This window comes from Pteronotus mesoamericanus, unplaced genomic scaffold, assembly GCF_021234165.1.
Source record: "Pteronotus mesoamericanus isolate MK-2021 breed Mesoamerican mustached bat unplaced genomic scaffold, CSHL_Meso_final contig_65, whole genome shotgun sequence".
In the NCBI taxonomy this organism is placed as follows: Eukaryota; Metazoa; Chordata; class Mammalia; order Chiroptera; family Mormoopidae; genus Pteronotus; species Pteronotus mesoamericanus.
The window spans coordinates 7604641-7625354 of NW_026555228.1; the positions used below are offsets into that span (position 1 = coordinate 7604641).

The 20714-nt window shown below is 43.2% G+C and overlaps 1 protein-coding gene across 1 annotated transcript in view; it reads left to right on the forward strand.

Moving 5' to 3' along the window:
• Positions 1-5516: 5516 nt before the first annotated feature.
• The window catches only part of NHS (NHS actin remodeling regulator), a 348656-nt gene continuing 333458 nt past the window's right edge, over positions 5517-20714 (forward strand). The window contains exon 1 of the mRNA XM_054581103.1: positions 5517-6069. Within this exon, the coding sequence (XP_054437078.1) occupies positions 5517-6069 (553 nt within the window). The remainder of the gene's footprint in view (positions 6070-20714) is intronic.

Here is a 20714-nt window from a genome sequence, read left to right on the forward strand (position 1 = left end):
CTATCACCATCTGCTTTAACTCTGTCAGTTATTTTGATGTATTTGCAGTTCTGACTAGATCCAGATTTGGCATGTTTAAAATTATATTCAGTTGTAAAATGTGAGGCTTGGATTTTCGAAGATAAGAAAGAAGTTTAAATTTCTCCCATTGGAAACAATATGAGTAATCAACAGTTCTTTGGAAGGAAGATAAAAAGGCTGGTTGAAACAGTCTTTGCCTTCACAGTCTCTGGAATTTTGGGAGAACCATTTAATAGCATTATTTTTTTTCTGCCTATGTTTCCCTGTCAGTAAAATGCAGAAAGAAACCTCTGTCCTTAATACTTGATAGACTAAATGAGGATTTTTGAGGAAGAAAAGCACAAACTAAAACAAAGGAAAACTTTCAGTAGTGGTATATAGTCTTTTTTCTCCTTAAAACTATACACATGGTTGTTGTCAATATGCATGTGCCTGTACTGATATGTACTGTAGCTTCATAGTTTGAGATATTCATGAATTTTTCCTGTGATGTTTCCTGGGAACACAGGTATACAAAGCCAAATTTAAGGTTCTCGAACTGGAAGAAAAGGGACTTCTAAGTTTCAAAAACAAAGCCATGAAGTCTTTGGACGTACTATTTATGCTGTGAACCATAGAGCTGAAGAATGCATATTCCCTCCGACAAGATGGCATACAACCATGGGCTACTGGCTTTCCCCTAGGAACCAGCAAAGCTAAAGGAGAGAGGGAGCTGGTGAATCTCAGAGCTCAGAAATTAACATCAAACTTGGGAGAACCTCCTGGGGAGCATGATGTGGTGGTCTCCTGTTGTGGGGGAGGGAAGGGTAAGTAACATCTTCTGCAGTCCTTCCGTTGGCTATGCTAAGCCTTCTTCCCATATGTTTCACGGCTCTCTCATCTTTAGCTTTTATTTTGCCCTAAAGGTGTTTTCCTGTGCTATAACTTTATTTGTGGGTGCAGGTTGAGTATAGGATAACCATGAGCTCCAAGAAGTTTTCTGCTTGAATAAGAACCATATGACTTTACAAGTTTCTCAAAAATGGAACCTCTCCCTCCTCCTACAGCCATTGCTTCCCACTCTCATATCTACTCTTCTTCCTTCAGCAAGTATAATGCACCTCTATTATAAGATACTACATTTTATGGACAAACCATGTTCATTTATCTTGAAATTGTTGCTCTTTACTAATGTGAACTTGATATATTTTTCTATCTGTGAAATGGTTTGGGTAACTTAGATTGGGATGGAATAGTCATATTTATTCCAATGAAATTACTGAAAATGTCTTTATTTCACAGCTTTTACTTTGTGGCAGGGCTTTTAGGAGTGAACTGAAATGATTAAGTGGCCCTGGCTGGTGTGGCTCAGTGGACAGAGCATAGGACTAAGAAGCAAAGGGTTGCTGGTTTTATTCTTATTCAGGGCACGTAACTGGGTTGCAAGCTAGGTCCCCAGTAGTGGACCCGCGAGAGGCAACCACATGTTGATGTTTCTCTCCTTCTCTTTCTCCCTCCCTTCCCCTCTCTCTAAAAATAAATAAATAAAATCTTTTAAAAAATCTTTCAGAAAGTATCATAAACAATTATTAAGTGAGGAATATGTGCAATCAGGTGGAGGGAGACTTCAGTCACTATAACTACATGATTATGTTAACAAGTCCACGTGTTTCCTGGAATTTCTTAAACAAAACAAATATTTTTAAGTAGCAATAATGATGGTGCAGCATCAATGCTGGGATATTCGAAACACAACAGACATTTTTGGTGAAGAATCTTTCAGGAATCTCTGCTTTGTTGGTAGTGAGGTACTAGAGGAAATTTGAATACCGTTCTGTGGACACAGGAGGCTGAGGGCAGAGATAACTTATAGTGCTCTCTATGCCAATCCTTTTCTTCAACAGACCTTGTTCCTACTGGGCTGCAGTGGGCACTAGTGTAACTGTGGGGCGTGGTGACACAGACAGGATATTTCATTCATTTTACAATTGTATAAGGTTTATACTGACTGAACATTAGAATTTATGGGGAAACTGTGCTGGCCTTTGAGCTGCATGAATGACCACTGGGGATTAGACAATGGGGTCATTTTTCAATGCTGCCTTTCCTTTCCATTTTGGCTATAAGCTTATGGTAATAAATATGTGTACATGGGTGTGGGGGTATGTGATCAGGGGAGATTAACACACGTGAATAGCTATAAAAATCTGGCTTCAGATATCAACTTTGATGTCATCAGAGCCTTTTGTGGGAAAACTCAGAGTAAAATGGTGCAATTGGGGATTTGAATAAGAAAGGCACAGCTCCTGGATGTGTGCAAAACTCATCAGCATTAAGATTTTGTACACCTGAATTATATAATGTTATTAACCAATATTACGCCAATAAATTTAATTAAAAAAAGGAAAAAATTCATCCATCCCATCACGATTACACGTGGTTGCTACAATTTCAGTTCTACAAAGTAGGAACCAAACTGAAATACATGTGTGTGGGGTGGGGGGTGTGTTGGTGAGGAGTAAGCCACATAAGAGGGGCTTGAAGTGGGAATGAGTACAGTGAAGCCAGGAGGTTGTCCTGAAGCTGCTCTTGCATAGCTAGTATGCAGTTCTTATTAAAATAGTGTTGTGGGTGTATAACAATCCCATTTTTAAAGGTGCCTTTAGTCACACCTTATAGCAGACTGAGAAAATACCAACCAATCATATCAATGTACATATTTATTTGTATTAGTTTTATTTTTGATGACTCTGAAGTCATCAAAAATTTTTAAAAAATGAAAGTGACCTTAAGTCACTGGAGACTATCAAAGGTGGTGATAGTGGTGGGAGAGTGAGAAAAAAGGAGATCAAAAGCCAAAATCAAAAGTTTATTTTGAACCAAATTGCTTTATTAGCATGTGACTATGAGTCCAGGTGATTACGTTTTTCTTTTTGCATAGCTGAACTGTGCTTTGAATACTTTTGAAATCTTGACTTGGGTCTGTGCTGACCACTTCAGGGCAGACAACAAGGTAGCCTTTTCTTGAACTTAATTACCCTTTGGAATCTTCCACCTGCTGGGCCAGGAAGAGGACTCCTCCTCCCCTTCAATCACCTTTCTGGGTGGATAGGGGCCCTCAGGCCCAGGAAGGTATTTGCCAATAATTGGAAGCTCCCTTTACGAGTGAGAATTCAACACCACTCATGGCCCATGTCAGGATTCAGCTGGGCCCACTCCATTGGCCCCTTGAATGCTATTAATAGGACAGTGCTGGGTAAGGGGGAGTGAGAGGTAGGGCAGACTTGCCACAAGGCTTGCTAGCTGTATGCCTTTAATACCCTTTGTTGTTCTTTACCTCAAAATGTTTAGGGAAGAGTGTGTGGCTTGGCCACCTAATAGAAGTCATGTTCAGAATTTTGAACATATTTAAAAGTCAAGCTACCCGCCAGCACCCCACCACCCCCTTCCCTCTGCTAAAATAAATAAGTAAATAAGTAAATAAATAAAAGTCAAGTTAAATTTGAAAACAGCCAGCTTTAAGCTTTTAAAATTTGTGAGATAAAGAACAACTCCTAAAAGACCCTCTTCCAAAATGTTCTTTCTTTCACTTTTTTATTGGGAAACCAAATCACATTTAAAGTTGCAAGAAATATACAATGAATCCCAATATCCCTTTTACTTAGACTCACTATTTTGCACATTTCTTTCTCTTTGTACCTATACATTATTATCATTATTCTTCTTCTTGTTGGTACTGAACCATTTATGTGTACCTTGCAGACATCATGGCCCTTTAATCCCAAATCTCCAGCCTGGATCTCTTATGAAAAAGGACATTCTCTTGCCAAAAAAGTTACTTCTTTAGGTAGAATAAGAGAAAGGTCTGTTGAACCTTTATAACCAAAGTGTGGGCCAGTCCAAAGTGCTGATTGTGGGGCCCTGTTCGGGCTCCTGCTAAGGCAGAAAGTGAGGAGAGGACACACCAGCGAAGGTCTGGAGGACTTTATTGTTGCCATAAAACATTTTTTCCATGTTCTCTTTAGACACATGAAATGAAGGCTGCATTCCCAAGATCTGGCTTGTGGCTTTAAAATAAAAAAAATTTTTTTACAGTATTCTTTTTGGAGGGATGAAAGCATGTATTTTATTAACATTTCCCAAACTCTTAAAAAAAAAAAAAAGGTTTTAGGCTGACAGCATCCAGCCTGCTGCAATCGAAATACATGGCTTTTTAGAAATTATACCTTTCAGTTAACCGAAGGGGAACACTTTCTTCTATGAATCATCATCTGTCTAATGGAGAACTTTAAAATCCCTGTGTATGATCGGTACAGTAGGGTGACAGAAAGGTAATCCTGTGTATCTCACCTAACGTGCCAATGAGTTTTGCAAGCAGTTTTGAGTGATTTGCTCATTGGTGGTTTGGGTCTCATTCATGATATTCTGTAGAGACTTGGCCCCGTGCAGGCAGCCGAGTGATACCTGGGAAGTGGGTATAAACAGCACCCTGGCCATTCTGGCCACGCTGGGGTGTGCCCACGTCCAGTCACCCTCCCCAGATGTCTCACTGCTCTCACAGAGCCTGGGGCACTCCTAGGGGGAGACCTGTTTTCTCCGCTAAGAACCCAAAGGACTTGCTTAGAGCTGGAATTCGACGAGGCAACTTGCTTCAACACGCCAGATCTGTCGCATCCCCAATACCCCACCCCTCTGCCTCTGCGCTCGCTACCCACACCCCCAACCCCAACTTGAGGATTCCCCGCCCCGCCACGCTGACAGTCTCAGCCCTAACCCCTGAGATGTGAGGAAGTGTTTTTGCGTCGGAACGCGCCCGGTGAGGCCACCAGTGACTCCCAGCGGCCGCACAGGGCGCTGCGCCCCCTCGCCCTGGCCTCCTCCCTCCCTGCGTCGGCCCCGCCGCCCCCGCGCCGCCTCCTGCGCCGGGGCTGGAGGCGGATTCCTCTCTCCGGGTTTTCAAAGCGCCTTTCTGAAACCTCCTCCCGGCCCAGAGAGGGAGAGTGCCTGGGCGCAATCGCTCCCCGGAGCGGCCGAAGGGCGCGCGGGGAGAGGCCTGCGCTGGGGTACTTTCAAACTGAGGCGCGCGCACACACTCACACCCACCCACCCAGACACACACGCGCACACACACACACACGCCCATTTATATAGGCGGTGGCGGCGGCAGCGGCCGGGGCGGCTGCGGCGAGCGCTGGAATGATGGAGCTGAGCCAGCCGACCTGGGTTGGAAGCAAGTGAGCAGAGCCCAGGCGCACCCCAAGATTTCTGTGCCCCGCGCTTGTCATCTTCCCCAGGGAACGGTGGGCCCGGAGGAGGACCGGGAAGACTGATTTACTAGGGGTAGGGCGGGGAAGAGGAAGAGGCCAGGTGAACGGAAGAGACCCCTGCGTATCCGGAGTGCCCCAGCGCGCCTTTGCCCGACTTCTGCCCCTTCTCCGCCCAGGTGGGCGCGCCCGGTTCCCAGCTCGCAAGGGACGCTTTGAGGAGACCAGAAAGTCGCGGCCCGGCTGCGCGGGATGCCTTTCGCCAAGCGGATCGTGGAGCCGCAGTGGCTGTGCCGGCAGCGGCGCCCGCCGCCCGGCCCGGCGGAGGACGGGAACGGAGGCATCGCTGAACCGCCGCCACCCCTGCAGCCGCCCAGCCGACGGGACGAGGCCGTGGAGCTGGGGCCGGAGGATCCTCCCCGTGCGCTCCGTGCGCCCCCCGCGCCTCCTGGGCCGCCGCCGCCGCCGTTGCCCGCTCCGACCGATCAGCCACAACACAGAGAGGCGTCCGCGGAGGGCGAGGAGAGCGCGGCAGGGGTCCCGGAGGCGGTGTCCGCGGCTGGCGAGGCGTCCTCGGCGGCGGCGGCGGCAGTGCTGCTCATGCTGGACCTGTGCGCGGTCAGCAACGCCGCGCTGGCTCGCGTCCTACGGCAGCTCTCGGACGTGGCCCGGCACGCGTGCAGCCTGTTCCAGGAGCTCGAGAGCGACATCCAGCTGACCCACCGCCGCGTCTGGGCGCTGCAGGGCAAGCTCGGCGGCGTGCAGCGCGTCCTCGGCACGTTGGACCCCAAACAGGAGGCAGTGCGTGAGTATCCGCGCCGCCCGCCCGGCGCTCCGCTCCTGCGCCGCACCCTCCGCCCTCCCTGGTCGCCGCAATCCCAGCCCCGCGGCGCCGCGCCCACTGCAGCTCGCACCTTACCCTTGCCTCCTCACCCCTCCCTTCCCCTGGGACCCACCCCAATCTTTCCGGTGCTGGGAGTTCCAGCCGGACTCCCAAGCAGGGATGCAGTCATGGAGGGGAGAAAGTTAAAGGGGTGGCCTCGGAACTCGCAGGCAGCTGCGGGCTGAAAAGGAGCGTTCATGACGACAGAGGAGGCAGAGGGGTCTGTCATTCACCTGTGGGGCTCACCTTCCCTATCCCTCCTTCTCCCCCTCCGGGGGGGGGGTGAGGGGGTTGGTGCAACTTCTGTGGTTTCCAGCAGCCTAGCTCCAAGCCCTATAGTTCAACCCCCTTCACTCGTACTTGGGGACTCAAGGAGTAGTGAGTGTCTTTTTAGGGCTTCTGCTTCACCGTGGCAGATTTGTCACTCTTACCGTGACCTGAGGGGCTGCGCGGAGCCCCGAACTTATGGCTTGAGCTCTTGTCAGACAGCACAGCGACACTTGCCTCCTGGAGTGAACTCCTAAGACCTCTCTGCTCCAACCTTGTGGCCCAGAGGGGCTTCGGGGAGGGGCGTGGAGGGAGGAGTGTCCCGGGCCCTGGGGAGATCAATGGGCATCTTTTCTGCTTTGAACAAACACAGGGTTCCTACCAAACAGCTCTCGGTGCCATCTGTCCTCCGAGAATGCCAGAGGCGCCCCACCTCGTACTGTCTCCCAAATCCACCCGCGTATGGAAGACCCCTGAGCATCTTTGTTGCACATTAACTTCACTCTTGCGACACTCTAGGGCTCCCAATAAATGTCATTATGTGTCATCTGCCCTCTGAGAGGCGCTCAGGAGGGTCCCCTGGCGCACCGTCGGTGAAATCAGACCGCGGCAGAATCTTTTAGGAATGAGCCAAAGGTGGGCGGGGGCACTAGGCCGTTGCTCCGGTCGTTAGGTGCCTAGTTCAGCTGCGACGCTCCTGGTGAAGGTGATGTCAGCGGTTCTGACTTACATAAGAAGCTTCCCCGGTTGCTGCGGCAGCTGCGCGGGTGCGCGGGTGCGCGGTGGCCCGGAGCGCGCGGGGCGGGGGCGCTCTCGCGGCATCCTTTCCGGGAACCTCTGCTCTACAACCCAGCTCGCTCGTTGCCCCCACTCAGGGGAAAAAAAAACCCTTTGAACCCCGCCCCGGGAATTCGCTGCTTTTCTGCAATAACAACAATAATAACCGTAATGAATAAATGATGTGCGCGATCGGTTTTCGCAGCTATAAAAGACCCTGAGTTGGGTTAATGACTGGTTGTTTAAAAGGGCAATTCCGGGGATGAGTTCTGGAAAGAATTAGGACTGCCGTAGGCCAAGTCGTATTTTACTTTTGGGACTTGAAATGAGCGCTTTAATCCTGCTTTTTTTTTTTTTTTTTTTTTAACCTTAAACCACACAGCAGGGACAGGCCCTTCACTTTCAACAGCGCTGATATCTGGGGAGTGCGGTTGGGGTGAGTGGTGATTTCACTTCAAAAGAACTGGAGGGAAGTTTTGCGGACTGTTGAGTGGTGCATACATTTCCTGTGTGCGTGTGCGTGCGTGTGCGTGTGCGTGTGTGTGTGCGTGTGTGTGTGTGTGTGTGTGTGTGAGAGAGAGAGAGAGAGAGAGAGAGAGACCGCTCTTTAAATTAGATTTCACACAAGTGAAATTCAGTGCTGGAGCAGATTGTGTCATCTTTTCCCCTCTTTCTCCCTTCTTTCTTTAGAGACAGCAGTGGGCACTTTATGTACATGGAATTTGACAGTCCTTTTAACTGTTTGGAGTACAAACTAATGGTTAATGGGGAAAAGAGAAAATCCTTAATATGTGCATACAGTTGATGATGAATATATATTCTGTATATTTATACCTCAATAATTAAGTCCTGGATGGACTTTAACATCTATTATATTTTAATTTTTCTGAAATGTTATCTCCACACTTTGGGTCTAGAACTCCCTCTTTTTTTGTCCATGTGAATTTAGGATGTCATTGTTCTTGTTTGATGCGATAGAAAGCATTACCTTTGGAAGGAAAGGCACAATAGCCTGTGTCTTAGTTGGGGTTTCACAGCATGTAGAGGTGGAGACAAGGGTTTCTGTGTAAGTGGTTTATTTCAGAGGCATCCCAGGAAGCACAGGGAGAGAGTACAGGAGTGGAACAGCGTAGGGAGGAAAGCTCATGCACAGTGACCTAGGATACCACTGTGGGCAACCTGGGTTCAATCCAGCACACACCTCAGAAGTGTTCCACTGACGAGTGAGAAAGCTGGAGCATTTATCCACCAACTTCCACCCCTCACTGATGGAAGGTAGGACCTGTAGTATGAATTTCCTGGCTCACAGGGGCCTACCCTATGTTGGGGCTCAGCATGCTCCCTGGCCAGGTAGAGAGATGCAAAAAGCCTAGGGTTTATACGGGAATGTCTGCAGGGGGGCTGTGGGTAGGGGCTATGGGTAGAGTACCAGTGGCATCTGCTACATCATGCATTCCCTTTAATATTGCTCAAGGTCTTCTGGAGTTTCAAACAGAGTGATCCACATTGCCTTTCCTCTCCCTTTGAAAGTGTCTGGGTGCCTACAGACTCCCTGTATAGTTTCCCACTAGGATCTCCATGCCCTATGCAGTGTTCTATATTGCTTAATCCGTGGGCAGCTGCTTCCAATTGCCCTGAAACAGGCTGGGGGCCAGGTCAGGGGGTGGCTTGCAGGGATGACAATGATTTGACATATACTTGAGTAAAGTTGCTCTGGAGGCAAGTCTGAAGGCTGGTAAACCAGTTATACACAATGACTAGTGATGGTGGCTAGGACTAAGGAGGTAGCTATGCAGACAGTGAGAAGTGGTGGGATTCTGAATTAATTTTGGAAATAAAATTGACAGTATATATTATTGGATTTGGTACAGAGTGTGATTAAAAAAAGAAATACCTATGGATGACTCCTAGTGTTTCTTTTTTTTGGGGGGAGGTTAAACAACTTGTAGAAGGAAGTACCTTTTCCCAGAAATGGGTACAGCTAGTGGAAGAGTGGGTATTTTATTGTGGGAAGATAGAATCAATAGTTTTCTATTTGTGCCGTGTTGAGACTTAGACCATTAGATGTGTGAGTTCACAGCTCAAGAGAGACACATAGGTTGGAGAGACAAAAGCATAGAAATGGTATGTGAATCCTTGGAGCTAAGGACCATATAGATAAGTGAAGAAAAAGGGGCTAGAACTTAGCCTAGGGCAGTCCAACTTTAAAAGTTTAGTAGGGGAGTAGAAAGACTGACAAAGAACAGCCATTGAGCTAAAAGGAATATCAGGAGAGTATGGTCTGAGGGAAGCCAGGAGAAGGTGTTTCAAGAATGGAGAAATTAACTTGGTTAGATGGTTCCAAGAGTAATATGAGCACTGAGAGAAGACTGTTCAGTTTGGTAATTTGTTAGCAATTAATGGCCCTCACAGGTGCCATTTAAGCGGGTGGGTGGAGATGAAGGCCAAACAAGAGCGGATGAAGAGAGAACAGGGTGGGTGGAAGAGGACATAGCAACTACAAATGACTCTTGTAACGAGTTTACTCTGAAGGAGAGTGGAGAAATGGAGCAGTAGCAGGAGGGAAATACAGGATCAAGGGAGATTTTCTTAAAAGATATTGATGTTTAGGCACATTTAGATTCCACAGAAAGGGGGAAATTGATGATGCTGGAGAAAGAACTGGATAATTATGGAAGAACTAAAGAAGCTGAGGGGGGAAGGGATCAAAGCACCCTTTCATCCATGGGTACTGGAGGGAAGATTGAGGATATGGGCAGACAGGCAGGTAGGCTTGTGAATTGATGGTGGTAGGATGCGCTGTTCTCTTACAGTTACATCTAATTTTTCTGTGAAGTTCCTGGTGAGGTCATCAGTTGAGAGGGCATTGGTACTGTGAGGAAAGAAGGCAAGGTGTTAATGTTGTCTCAGGGAGGGAACATGGATGCAGTAAGGAAGTGTAAGGGAATTACCTGGCTGTGTTGAGAGCCTTCTGAAATTTATGGTCATAAACTTGAAGTCAGTCCATCTTTTCAGTCACTAAAACCTGACATTTTGGAATTACTTCATGGCCTCAGCCCCAAGCTGTTCATTCTTAGATGTCGTTGGCTTTTGGTTGCAGTTAATTATATATAGTTACTAAGTTTTAAAGTAAAATTTATATTAAAGTTGAATATTCCTGCAGAAAATTACACAAATCATAAATGTATAGCTTCGTTAATTTTCACAAAGTAAACAACTCATATAACCGTCACCCAGATCAAGAAATAAAAACATTACTGTATCCTGAACATTCCCACCCCCAGGCCCTTTACCAGTCACTGTTTCCCTTCTGAAAGGTAACCACTATTTTGACATCCACATCCACCAATTAGATTTTGCTATTTTTGAATCTTATGTAAGGGGAGTCATAGAGTACATACCTTTTTGGTGTTCACTAAACATTATGTTTGCAAGATACTTCCTTGTTGTTATAGTAGATTCATTCTCATTGTTGAATAAAATTCCATCATGTACATATACCACAATTTGTTAATGCATTCTCCTGATGATGCCCATTTGGGTTGTCTGTAGTTTAAGGCTATTGCCACAAACATTTTTTACTTGCCTTTTGATGAACTTATATATACGCAGTTCTTTGGTATATATCTAAAAGTGGAATTTTGGATCAAAGGAGATGGATATTTGGTGTTAGTAGCTATTGCCTAACAATTCTTCTGAACTGATTGTACCAATTTATACTCTCAGAAGTACATGAAAGTTCCAGTTGCTCCACATTCTCATAACACTGTTATTGTCTTTTTAATTGTAGCTACTCTGGCGGATAGGTAATAAACATTTCATTGTGTTTTTTTTAGTTTAATTTTTAAAATTAAAAAAATTATTGTTCAATTACAGTTGTCCCCTTTTCCCCTCCATCACTCTCCCCTGCTCTACCCACCCCCCACATTCCATTTTCAATCCTCCTGGTCCCCACGTTCCCCATTGTCTTTGTCCATGGGTCCTTTATACTTGTTCCTTGACTTGACCCTTCCCCTTTTTCCCCAGTTATCCCCTTCCCCCTACCCATCTGGTCAGTCAGTTTGTTCTTTATTTCCATGTCTCTGGTTCTATTTTGCTCTCTTGTTTGTTTTATTGATTAGGTTCCACTTATAGGTGCAATCATATGGTATTTGTCTTTCCCCACCTGGCTTATTTCACTTAGCATAATACTCTCCAGTTCCATCCATGCTGTCATGGAGGGTAGTTCTTCTTTCTTTCTGCTGCATCCTTTCCATTGTGGTTTTAATTTGAATTTCTCTCATAGCTTGTGAGATTGAACACCTTTTCATATATATTTTTGACCATATGGATATTTTCTTTTGTGAATTACCTATTCAGAGCCTTTGCTCATTTTCTGATAAGGTTCTTTGTATCTTTTTTTTACTGTCTTGTAGGAGTTCTTTATATATTATGGGCATGGGTCATTTGTGAGCTTAGGAATTGCAGATACCTTCTCTCCCTCTGGTTTGCCTTTTCACTCACAGCGTTGTCTTTTGGTGAGAAGTTCTTATTTGTATGTAGTCCAGTTTATCAATCCTTTTCTTTATGATTAATGTTTATTTGTGTTCTGTTCTGTTTGTTCTAAAATTATTCACTGACTCCAAGATCATGAAGATATTCTCCTATGTTCTAGAAGTTTTTTTGTTTTGCCTTTGTCATTTAGACCCATAGTTTATATGGAATTGGTATTTGCAAATGGTGTGAGGTAGGGGTTAAGCGTAATTAATTTTCTGTATGGATACATGATTGATCCATTGTCCCTAACTTAAAAGACCATCATTTCCCCATTGCACTACAGTGACACTGTTTTCATCTATTGAGTGGATTGATTTTAATTTTAGGTAATATTTATTGAGTTTTGCTATATGTCAGGTCCTGTGCTAAGACCTTTATATGAATAACCTTATTTAATCTTCACAATAACTCAATAGAGAGGTACAGTTATCTTTCTACTTTACTGAGGGTTAGCAACTTGCTCCAGGTAGCAACCGCTAGAAAGTGCTGGAGGCTAGAATTAGGGTCCAGGTCTGAGTCCAGTGTTGTTCCCAAGCACTAGACTTTTCTTTCATGCATTGCTGCACAAACCCAGAGGGATCACTCTATTTCTTGCTTTTCTACTCATTGACTCTCCCTGCCTCCTTCATTTTCTACTCCAAACCAGTCACACTGAACTACTGGCTGTTCCCCAACATTCCAGGCTTTCTCATTCTTCATGCCTATGTATATACTGCTCTTTCCTTATGGAACATTTCACTGGCTAATTTCTACATGGTCATTCTTTGATACTTAGCTGACACATCATCTTCTCTGTGAATTGGAACCTGATTCCTTGTCCATCACCTCCACACCTACAAGTTTTCTAGAACTCTGTGCTAACCTTTATCTTAGCTTTTCTCTTCTAAACAGCCAACAGTGTTGATGCTCTGTCTATATTCCTTCAGCCTTCCCCTCTCATAGTGAATGCTGCTTATTGTGAACTCCTAGAACTCTGCCTAGGGCTCCCCGCTGCACCCCTGGCTAATGGACCATGCTTAGCTGTGCACAGAGGGAAAGCCAGAAGTGCCAGTGAGTTAATGCTCCTGAAGCAGCACTCAACCAGTGATGGAGAGGGCATTGATGGATGAACACCCCAGCTTCTTTGCCCCTCGGATGAGAGATCTCTGAGGTGTATTCTATACTATCATTCAGAGTTCTCCAGTAGGACTGAGTTCTAGTTGCCCACAGTGGTGACTTATTTAATAGTGCACCATGTACTCTCTGTGTTCTCTTCTCCATCTCACTTTCTCACTCACTTATGGGTGGTTCCTGAGGACACCTCCCACATAAACTACTTGTGGTTGAATTTGCACTCAGAGAGTCTAGGGGAACCCAGATCAAAGTAATCTGTCTAATCTTTGAACTTTGAGGGCAAAGACCTAGGACCAGGAGTATGGTAAAGGTGATGTCTTTCATTCTTTTTCCTCAAACTCTTTCACCCAGGATTGTTATATTAGCCACATGCCTGGCTCCTCCCAGGTGATGTGTAGTGGGCCTGGGTATAACTTACTACCATTTAGAAGAGATCTTTAGTGTGTTGGGAATGTGAGGGGGTATAGGAGGAACTCAAGCCTAAGATAATGGAGACACACCACCTCAGTACTTCACTGGTCCCTTGGCCAGCCTTGTAGAGTACTACTTATCTTCCTGTGGAATTGGGTCAGTGATGGCCCTGGGAGATCCAAGCTTCCCTGTTTGAGAAACATAATTTCAGCCTAAACAGACATAGAAACTGCTAAACCTGGAAAGAAACTAGGAAGTCACACACTGGGTGGATTGATCATTTTGTTGGATTGGTATGGTAACACTAATCATGGGTTCACTCTGCTTTTGGAAGGATGATCGTTTTCCTCCCCATTCTGTTCATTCTCACACATGAAAAAACCCTTTGCAGACTGGTTTATGTGGGTTTTTTTTTGATGTTTCAGTAACTGTGGTTATGTTTCTTTTCCTTCTGTCTCTATTCAGCAGGTTTCTTTGGGGCATTATGAGATCCTAACAGCTCTATTGAAAGCTGCTTTTAAACTCATCATAGAACAACTGAGAAGAAAGCAATCTTTCAAAGGTTAATAATTCATAGTTGTAATATTCTCATAACCAGTAACAACAACATATTTCTTTGTCGACTTTTCTCGTTGTACTGGATTGGGCTTTTAAGTCAAAACTACTGAACTACTTTACCTAGGAAATCCTTGAGATACTGTTTGGCTGATATTGCTAAGATGGTAGCAATAAAGATTTCTTTCTTTCTGCTTATGGAGACCTTTTCCACACAATGTCATCAGGAAAGTGTAAATTTCACATAAGCTTTCAGAAAAGTCTTCAATCTCAGAGCTTCTAGTGTACCTTTAATGGACATTACCTTTAAATTGCCATGATGTATGAAATTTCTCCTATTGTCCCATGATAGCCCAAGAGTGTTAAGGATCCATTGGCTTCATATAATGCTTTATAATTTTATGGACAAAGGCAATTTCAAATGTAGTTGGACTTGTTTTGACAGTTCAGTTTAAATTATTTCTATTCTATTAAAATAGTGGAACACAAGATTTTGTGGGACACTATTAGGAATCATGGGAAGAGAATGCTAGGAACAAACCATCAATCACAAACACTTCTGAAAGTTCTTTTTGCATCAAGAATTCCTCATGAATAATGTCTTGATAATAAATAAAAATAAAAATAATGAGGTTGGAATGGTTTATGAATGTAAGGCTGTCATTCTAAGGTCTAAATTTATTGCAACAAGGTTTTGGAGAGCCTTCCTACCAGACTGCAAACCCACAAAGGACAGCAGCCCTGTCTAGCTCATCTTTTTGAATGACTAAGACAGGCATGACAGGTTTTTGTTTCTGACATCGATGACCATCCCTCAATCCACTCATGAACATGGGAAGGTTTAGATGTACTGAAATAGGAATCTAAGGACCTGGGCATGCATATGGACCTGAGCATCCATATGCTGAAAAATTAATTTATTATGAAGTACTTAAGTCCTTCCAAGTAAAATTAGCCAAGAATAAAATGAATTTAATAAGAGTCGGAGAATCTTGGGATCTTAGAGTTGGGAAAGACCTTAGCACCCATTGAATCCAATCTCCCATTCATGGTGGGACCCTTTTATAAAATGTCACAAATGGCAACCCATCAAGTTTCCATGCCCTCTGAGGCTCCTAGGAGGGGAAGTGGTCATCCCCACCCCAACTTTATTACTGGATAGTTCCTGTTCTCAAACAGTCATTATCTACACTGAGACTAAATCTGTCCTTTTGTAATTCCATCCTTTTAGTCCTAATTCCGGTGTCTGGAGCCATATAGAATCTGCCTATAGTCTCTTATCCAGGACATCTTTTAAGTGGCTAGAGGTTACTGTATGGTCCCTGCTAAGCTTTCTTCATCCCAGGTAAAACAACTTCAGTTCTTTCAACCAGACCTCTTAATGCCAAGTTTCCTGTCCCCTCTCACACTGGTTTCCCTCTCCCAAAGGTGCATGAATGGACCCATTGCTTCCTTTATATGAGCCCCACTAGGATTAAGGTGGCCTTTGTAGTTTTAACCATTGCAAAATACTGTTGTTACATTATTGCTCTTATGGCCCAACAAACTTCTTTCTTTTATAGTGGCAGTTCTTTTACATGAGACTTCTATTCCATTGGTGCAATTGTTACTTTGAACTTAAATTTCACAAGACTTCCCTATTGTCTCTGTTAAATTGAATCTTGAGCTTGCTTTGCTTTTTCACTTCCAATCCAAGGTGATGGTTTAAAATCTTGATTCAATGTGTCAGCTACTGCCCACAGCATTTTGCTCTCTGCAGACATCATAAACATGATTCTAGACCATCACTCACATCTTTGATAAAACTGTTGTTCAAATGGACTGAAAGCCAGATCACATTGGCAGGCAGTACTAGCAACATCCCTTCAAGTTGACATCTATTAATCAACATTTATTGGGTACCATTGTTGCAGTAGCCACAAATTCTCCCCCCACTGTCCCATTCAAACCACATTTCTCCACCTTGCCCACAAGATCTATCATCATGAGTGATTGTCAAAGGTTTGCTGAAATCAAGATACCATATGTCCGTAGTATTCCTTTAATCTCCCAGTCTAATAACCCTACTCAAAAGGGAAGTGAGGTTAGTCTGGCTCAAACTGGACTCACAGCCATCAGATGGGGCCATTTAAATTTTCTTGTATATAATGGATAAAGAGTTTATTTTGGAGAATCTGTTTTGCTGTTTTGGCCATAGAATGACTGCACCGTTGGACTGCAAGGGGACCCTCTGGGTCCTAGAGTCCATTTCTTTAAGTCCAAAGTGTGTGGTTTGTAAAAGGCAGAGAATCAGAGTGCTCATCCATTTCTTTCTTTTATGATAGCTGGTGGGAACCTTATGTCCTTGTTTCTTAAGGAAAGACTTGCAATACATGACCTTTAGAGTTTGCTGAGGCTCAGTTTGAGTAAGGTGGGCAAGTGTCTTATTGTTGAGAAAGGAGTATGTGGTTAAGAGTGTGGATTCTGAAGTTAGACAGCAGATGTTCAAATTCCAGCTCCACCTCTTCAAAGCTATATGACTTTGGACAATTTACTGAATATTTATTTTCCTTTGGGATGGAGATAAAAACATTACCTACTGCGTCAGGTTGTTGACAGGACTGAAGGAGTCAAGGTACAACAGGCACTGAGAACTGTGCCTGGCCCATGGTAAGCCCTGGTAATTATTGGCTGTTATTTTATTGGTACTGTGATTGGATCATGCAGAGTGGGAGGTATATGTTAATTTTTTCCAAGTAAATAAAAATCTGTGCCTGGATCTGTGAAATGTTGGGTTGGGGAAAGAGACAGCTGACCAAGCAATGCTATATCCCTCTGCATGGTCAGAGGACTATTAAGATTTCTATGTTCTTTGTGACCTGTTTTTGTTATGCCAAGAAGTATAGAAATAAAAAAAATTGATCAATAATCTTATCATCCAGATTCATTCATTTATTGTGTGCCAGGCACTATTCTAGGCACTTGGATTTCATCAGTGAACCAAAAGTAAAGAGCTTACAGTGGAGAGATATAAACCATAAACAACAAACATAATACGGAGGTTTAACAGAATTAAACATAATTTAAAGAGATTACAGAACATGTTAGGAGGTGGCAATTTATGGGCAAAAAGAAACTAGAGCAGGGTGAGGACAATTCAGAGGATTGGAGTGGGGTTACCATTTTAAATGGAGTGGTCGGGTGTACCTCATTGAGGAGGCAGCATTTTGGTGAAGACTGGAAAGAGGTGAGGAAGTGTGTTCTGGAGAAGGAAACGGAATTAGTGCAAAGGCCCTAAAGTGAGAACATTCTTGGCATGATAGAGGGATGGTAAGGAGGCCAATATGGTGGATATGGAGTGAGCAAGGAGAAGACTAGGAAAGGAGGTCAGGGAGGTCAGGGGGGCAGCTCACGTAGGATCTAGCAGGTCTTTATGAGGACTTTGTCTTTTGCTCTGAGTTAAGTGGGGACTCATTAGAGGGTTTTAAGCCTAGGAGTCACACGATTGACTTAGAGTTTAAAAGGGTCACTTTGGCTATTTTGTCAGGAAGAAACTGTGGGAGAGAGGAAAGAGGTAGAAGCAGGGTGAGCAAGTAGGATAATTGCTCTAGCAGTTATCCTGGTGAGAGACGGTGGTGGTTTGGTGGAAGTAATGAGAAGAGGTTGGATCCAATATAGGGATGTTGATATTTTCTGTTTCATGTTTAGGACTAGGCAATTCAAACCATACAGAGGGCATAATAAAGAAGGAAGGGAAAACCCTCCTACCCTCTTACTCTACCAGACTTGTTCCAAAGAAAACCATGTTACAAATGCGCTGTGCTCTTCTAGGAGGAGCAAAAGAGAATTCTCACGTAGGTCTAATGTATTTTCTAAAGCAACTTCTGAATGCTGAGGAAAAGGGCACTCCTAGAGTCTTGTTGGTTGATCTTTTTTTGCTGTCTGGGGAAAATTTAAAAGGTGTTCTAAAGAAAATTCTTGTTAAAAAGCAATGTATAATTTTCATACGGTGAAATGTATGGATCACAAATGTGTAGTTTGATGAATTTTAACAACTTTTTGCACCTCTGTAACCCACATCCCTATTAAGAGAGGAACAATTCCCTTACTCAAATAGTTAATACCTTTTTGGGGTAGGAAAGTGATATTTGAACTCTGGTGCTCTTGCACTAGTCCCTGCTAGAGCTATTGCATTAATATGGACATGGAAGAAAATGTTTCCACAGGAACTGCTGGGCTCTTCAGTAGTATCAGAGTAAGAACTAGTGATTCCATATATACGATTTGCAAAGTAACAAACTTCCAGTTAGAAGATAAATACGTCCTGGGGATGTACTGTACAGCATGGTGACTATGGTGAATAATAGTGTACCATATATTTGGAAGTTGCTAAGAGAGTAGATCTTAAAACTTCTCATCACAAGAAAGAAATTGTAACTAGGTGTGGTGATGGATGTTAACTAGATTTACTGTGGTGATCATTTCACTATATATACATGTATCGAATCACTATGTTATACACCTGAAAATAATATAATGTTATTATGTCAATTATATAAAAATTTTTAAAAAGAGAGAAGAAAAGATTTCCAAGGCAGTTGGGAGAGTGGAGTTTCTCCTCTTGGGTCTGATGGTGCTGGGCTGTTTATGACATCTGGGCGCTGAGCTTTAGGGAGGACCCATTTTGGGACAAGAATAAGAATCTGGTCCCAGAGACACCAGAAGTAATTGAGAAGCGAGAGTTTTTCTAAGATAAAGCTAAAATAACATTTAACAGTACGTGGGTCGGGGAGAAGAACTGACGTGGGGGGAAAAAGAACTTGTTACCTTTATGCAAATTGCTAAGTAGCCGAGAACAGTACTTTGTAACTGGGTTTTCAGCTTATACTGATGCTTGAAGCCTGGATAGAGAATGAAGAAAGTTCTTTAAAATTTGATTTCTGATTATTCTATCCAAGTGCATTTAAATTTGTAAAAGAGAAAGCCCATTCTAGAGTTCAGCTACTCTTGATTTTTAATAATAGACATCTAAGATAGGGCAGAACTAGTATCTGTGAGGAAGGATGACAGCCAGTGAGATATAATGTTCATTAGAATATGATATCAATATTTATATTTCTCTCCAGCGTGCATCTGGACTCTGTTCCTCAAGTCTGTATTTATATTTTAATAATGCAAGTAAAGTTGTATTTTCCTTTTAAACTTCACATCAGAGTTTGCTGCCTCAGCGAGTCCCCTTCTCACCCCTGAGCACTTAATTGCAAGATGGTACATGTTTATTGAGAGATCAATTCTAGAGGTTAACTTTGAGGGGGGGAAGTGCAGAATGAATAAATACCTCAGAAATCCTTTTCCATGCCAGAAGTCATGGGGCTTTCAGCTTCACAAACAGGAGAGACAGATGCTTAAGAGTTAGGGGCAATATGGGAGAAGTGGGCAAACGAAGGAAAAGATATTGGGAAGGATGCCCTGGAAGGTTTTCTAAGAGTTTCACTTGGGTTAAATGCCTTCAGTGTGAGAGAAGAGATGTTGGAACCCTGCTCAGGTATCAGATGTCACCGTTGATCATCTGGCAAAGCTTTAGCCTTTGCTAATTAAAATTAATGCACTTGCATGAAGAAAAATATATTGCATAAGGTTGTGCTTGTGTGGTTTTATTTTAATAACCCTTTGCCCCATATCCTAAGACCAGCAAATCTCAGGTCGGTGAAAAGGTAGGAAGTGATAGTGAGAAATGAGATTCACTTACAAATATATCTGAGTAAAGACAATGAGTGGGGCTATTGGCTTGTCATAAATTTGAAGCCCTTTGGGTTTTTAAAAAAACTGATTAGTTAATTCAAATTTTTAATGACTGTTGAGTGAAGAGGAAAATTAAAAAAAAACAAATAATTAAAGAGACACCCTCTTTTACTTCTGAGCTTGTACTTTTTCTTTGCAATTTGCTCTGTACCCTATTCTGTGGCCTTGTCAGCTTGGTTGGATCAAGCCCTGTGCTTAGAAAGCTACCTGGAACCAAAATAATTAATTCATTTTCATTCTCTCCCCCTCTCCCTCTCCTTCTCCCTCCCTCTCTCTCTGCAAAAAATATATATGATATATATTTAAATATTAATTTTAAGACCTAATTATAACACAAATATAGCAATGTGCACAAATCATAAGTGGACAGCATCTGGAATCAGAAACAACATTTGTAGCCCTCTAGAAATTCTGCTGCTGTTCCCTTACATTCAGACCTCCCAAAGAGTGGCTCTTGTTCTGACTTCTAACAGCCCAGATTGCTTTGACCTTTTTTGGAATCATACAGTATATCCTTTTTATCTGAATTTTTTGTCAATATTATATTTATCTGTCCCATTCATGTTGTTGCATGTAGCTGTACTTCATTTTTAATTGTTGTATAGTATTCCTTCATATGAATATACCATGATTTATTCACCCATTCTACTATTGATGGGCATTTGGATAATTTCCAAAGAATGCTGCTATGAACATTCTAGTTCCTGTCTTTTGGTGAATGTATCTACACATTTATGTTGGGTAGAAACTTCCTGAGTTGTAATTTTACAAAACTCTCTCATTCAATGAGATATTTCAAGGCTATGACAGTGACTGTTCTTATTCCTTGCTGTACCTTGACTTCTGGACTGACCAGAAGTTTTGTTCTGTTTTTCTGTAACATAAAGATTATCATTGATCACTAGTGACGAAGTTTTGGGGTCTTAAATGGATGAAATGTGATCTGCTTAAATGGACTTTTCCCCCCTCTTTAAATTAAAGCATTGTTATGAGGCCTTTTGATTCTCAGACAAGGGCCCTTCACAAATCCATGTTTCAAATCCCTTACAAACTCTGTGTAATCAGAGTTTGACATCTGAATCTTTATTGGCACTGCTTCAGCTCTTCCTGTGTGAGAAGGAGAATCC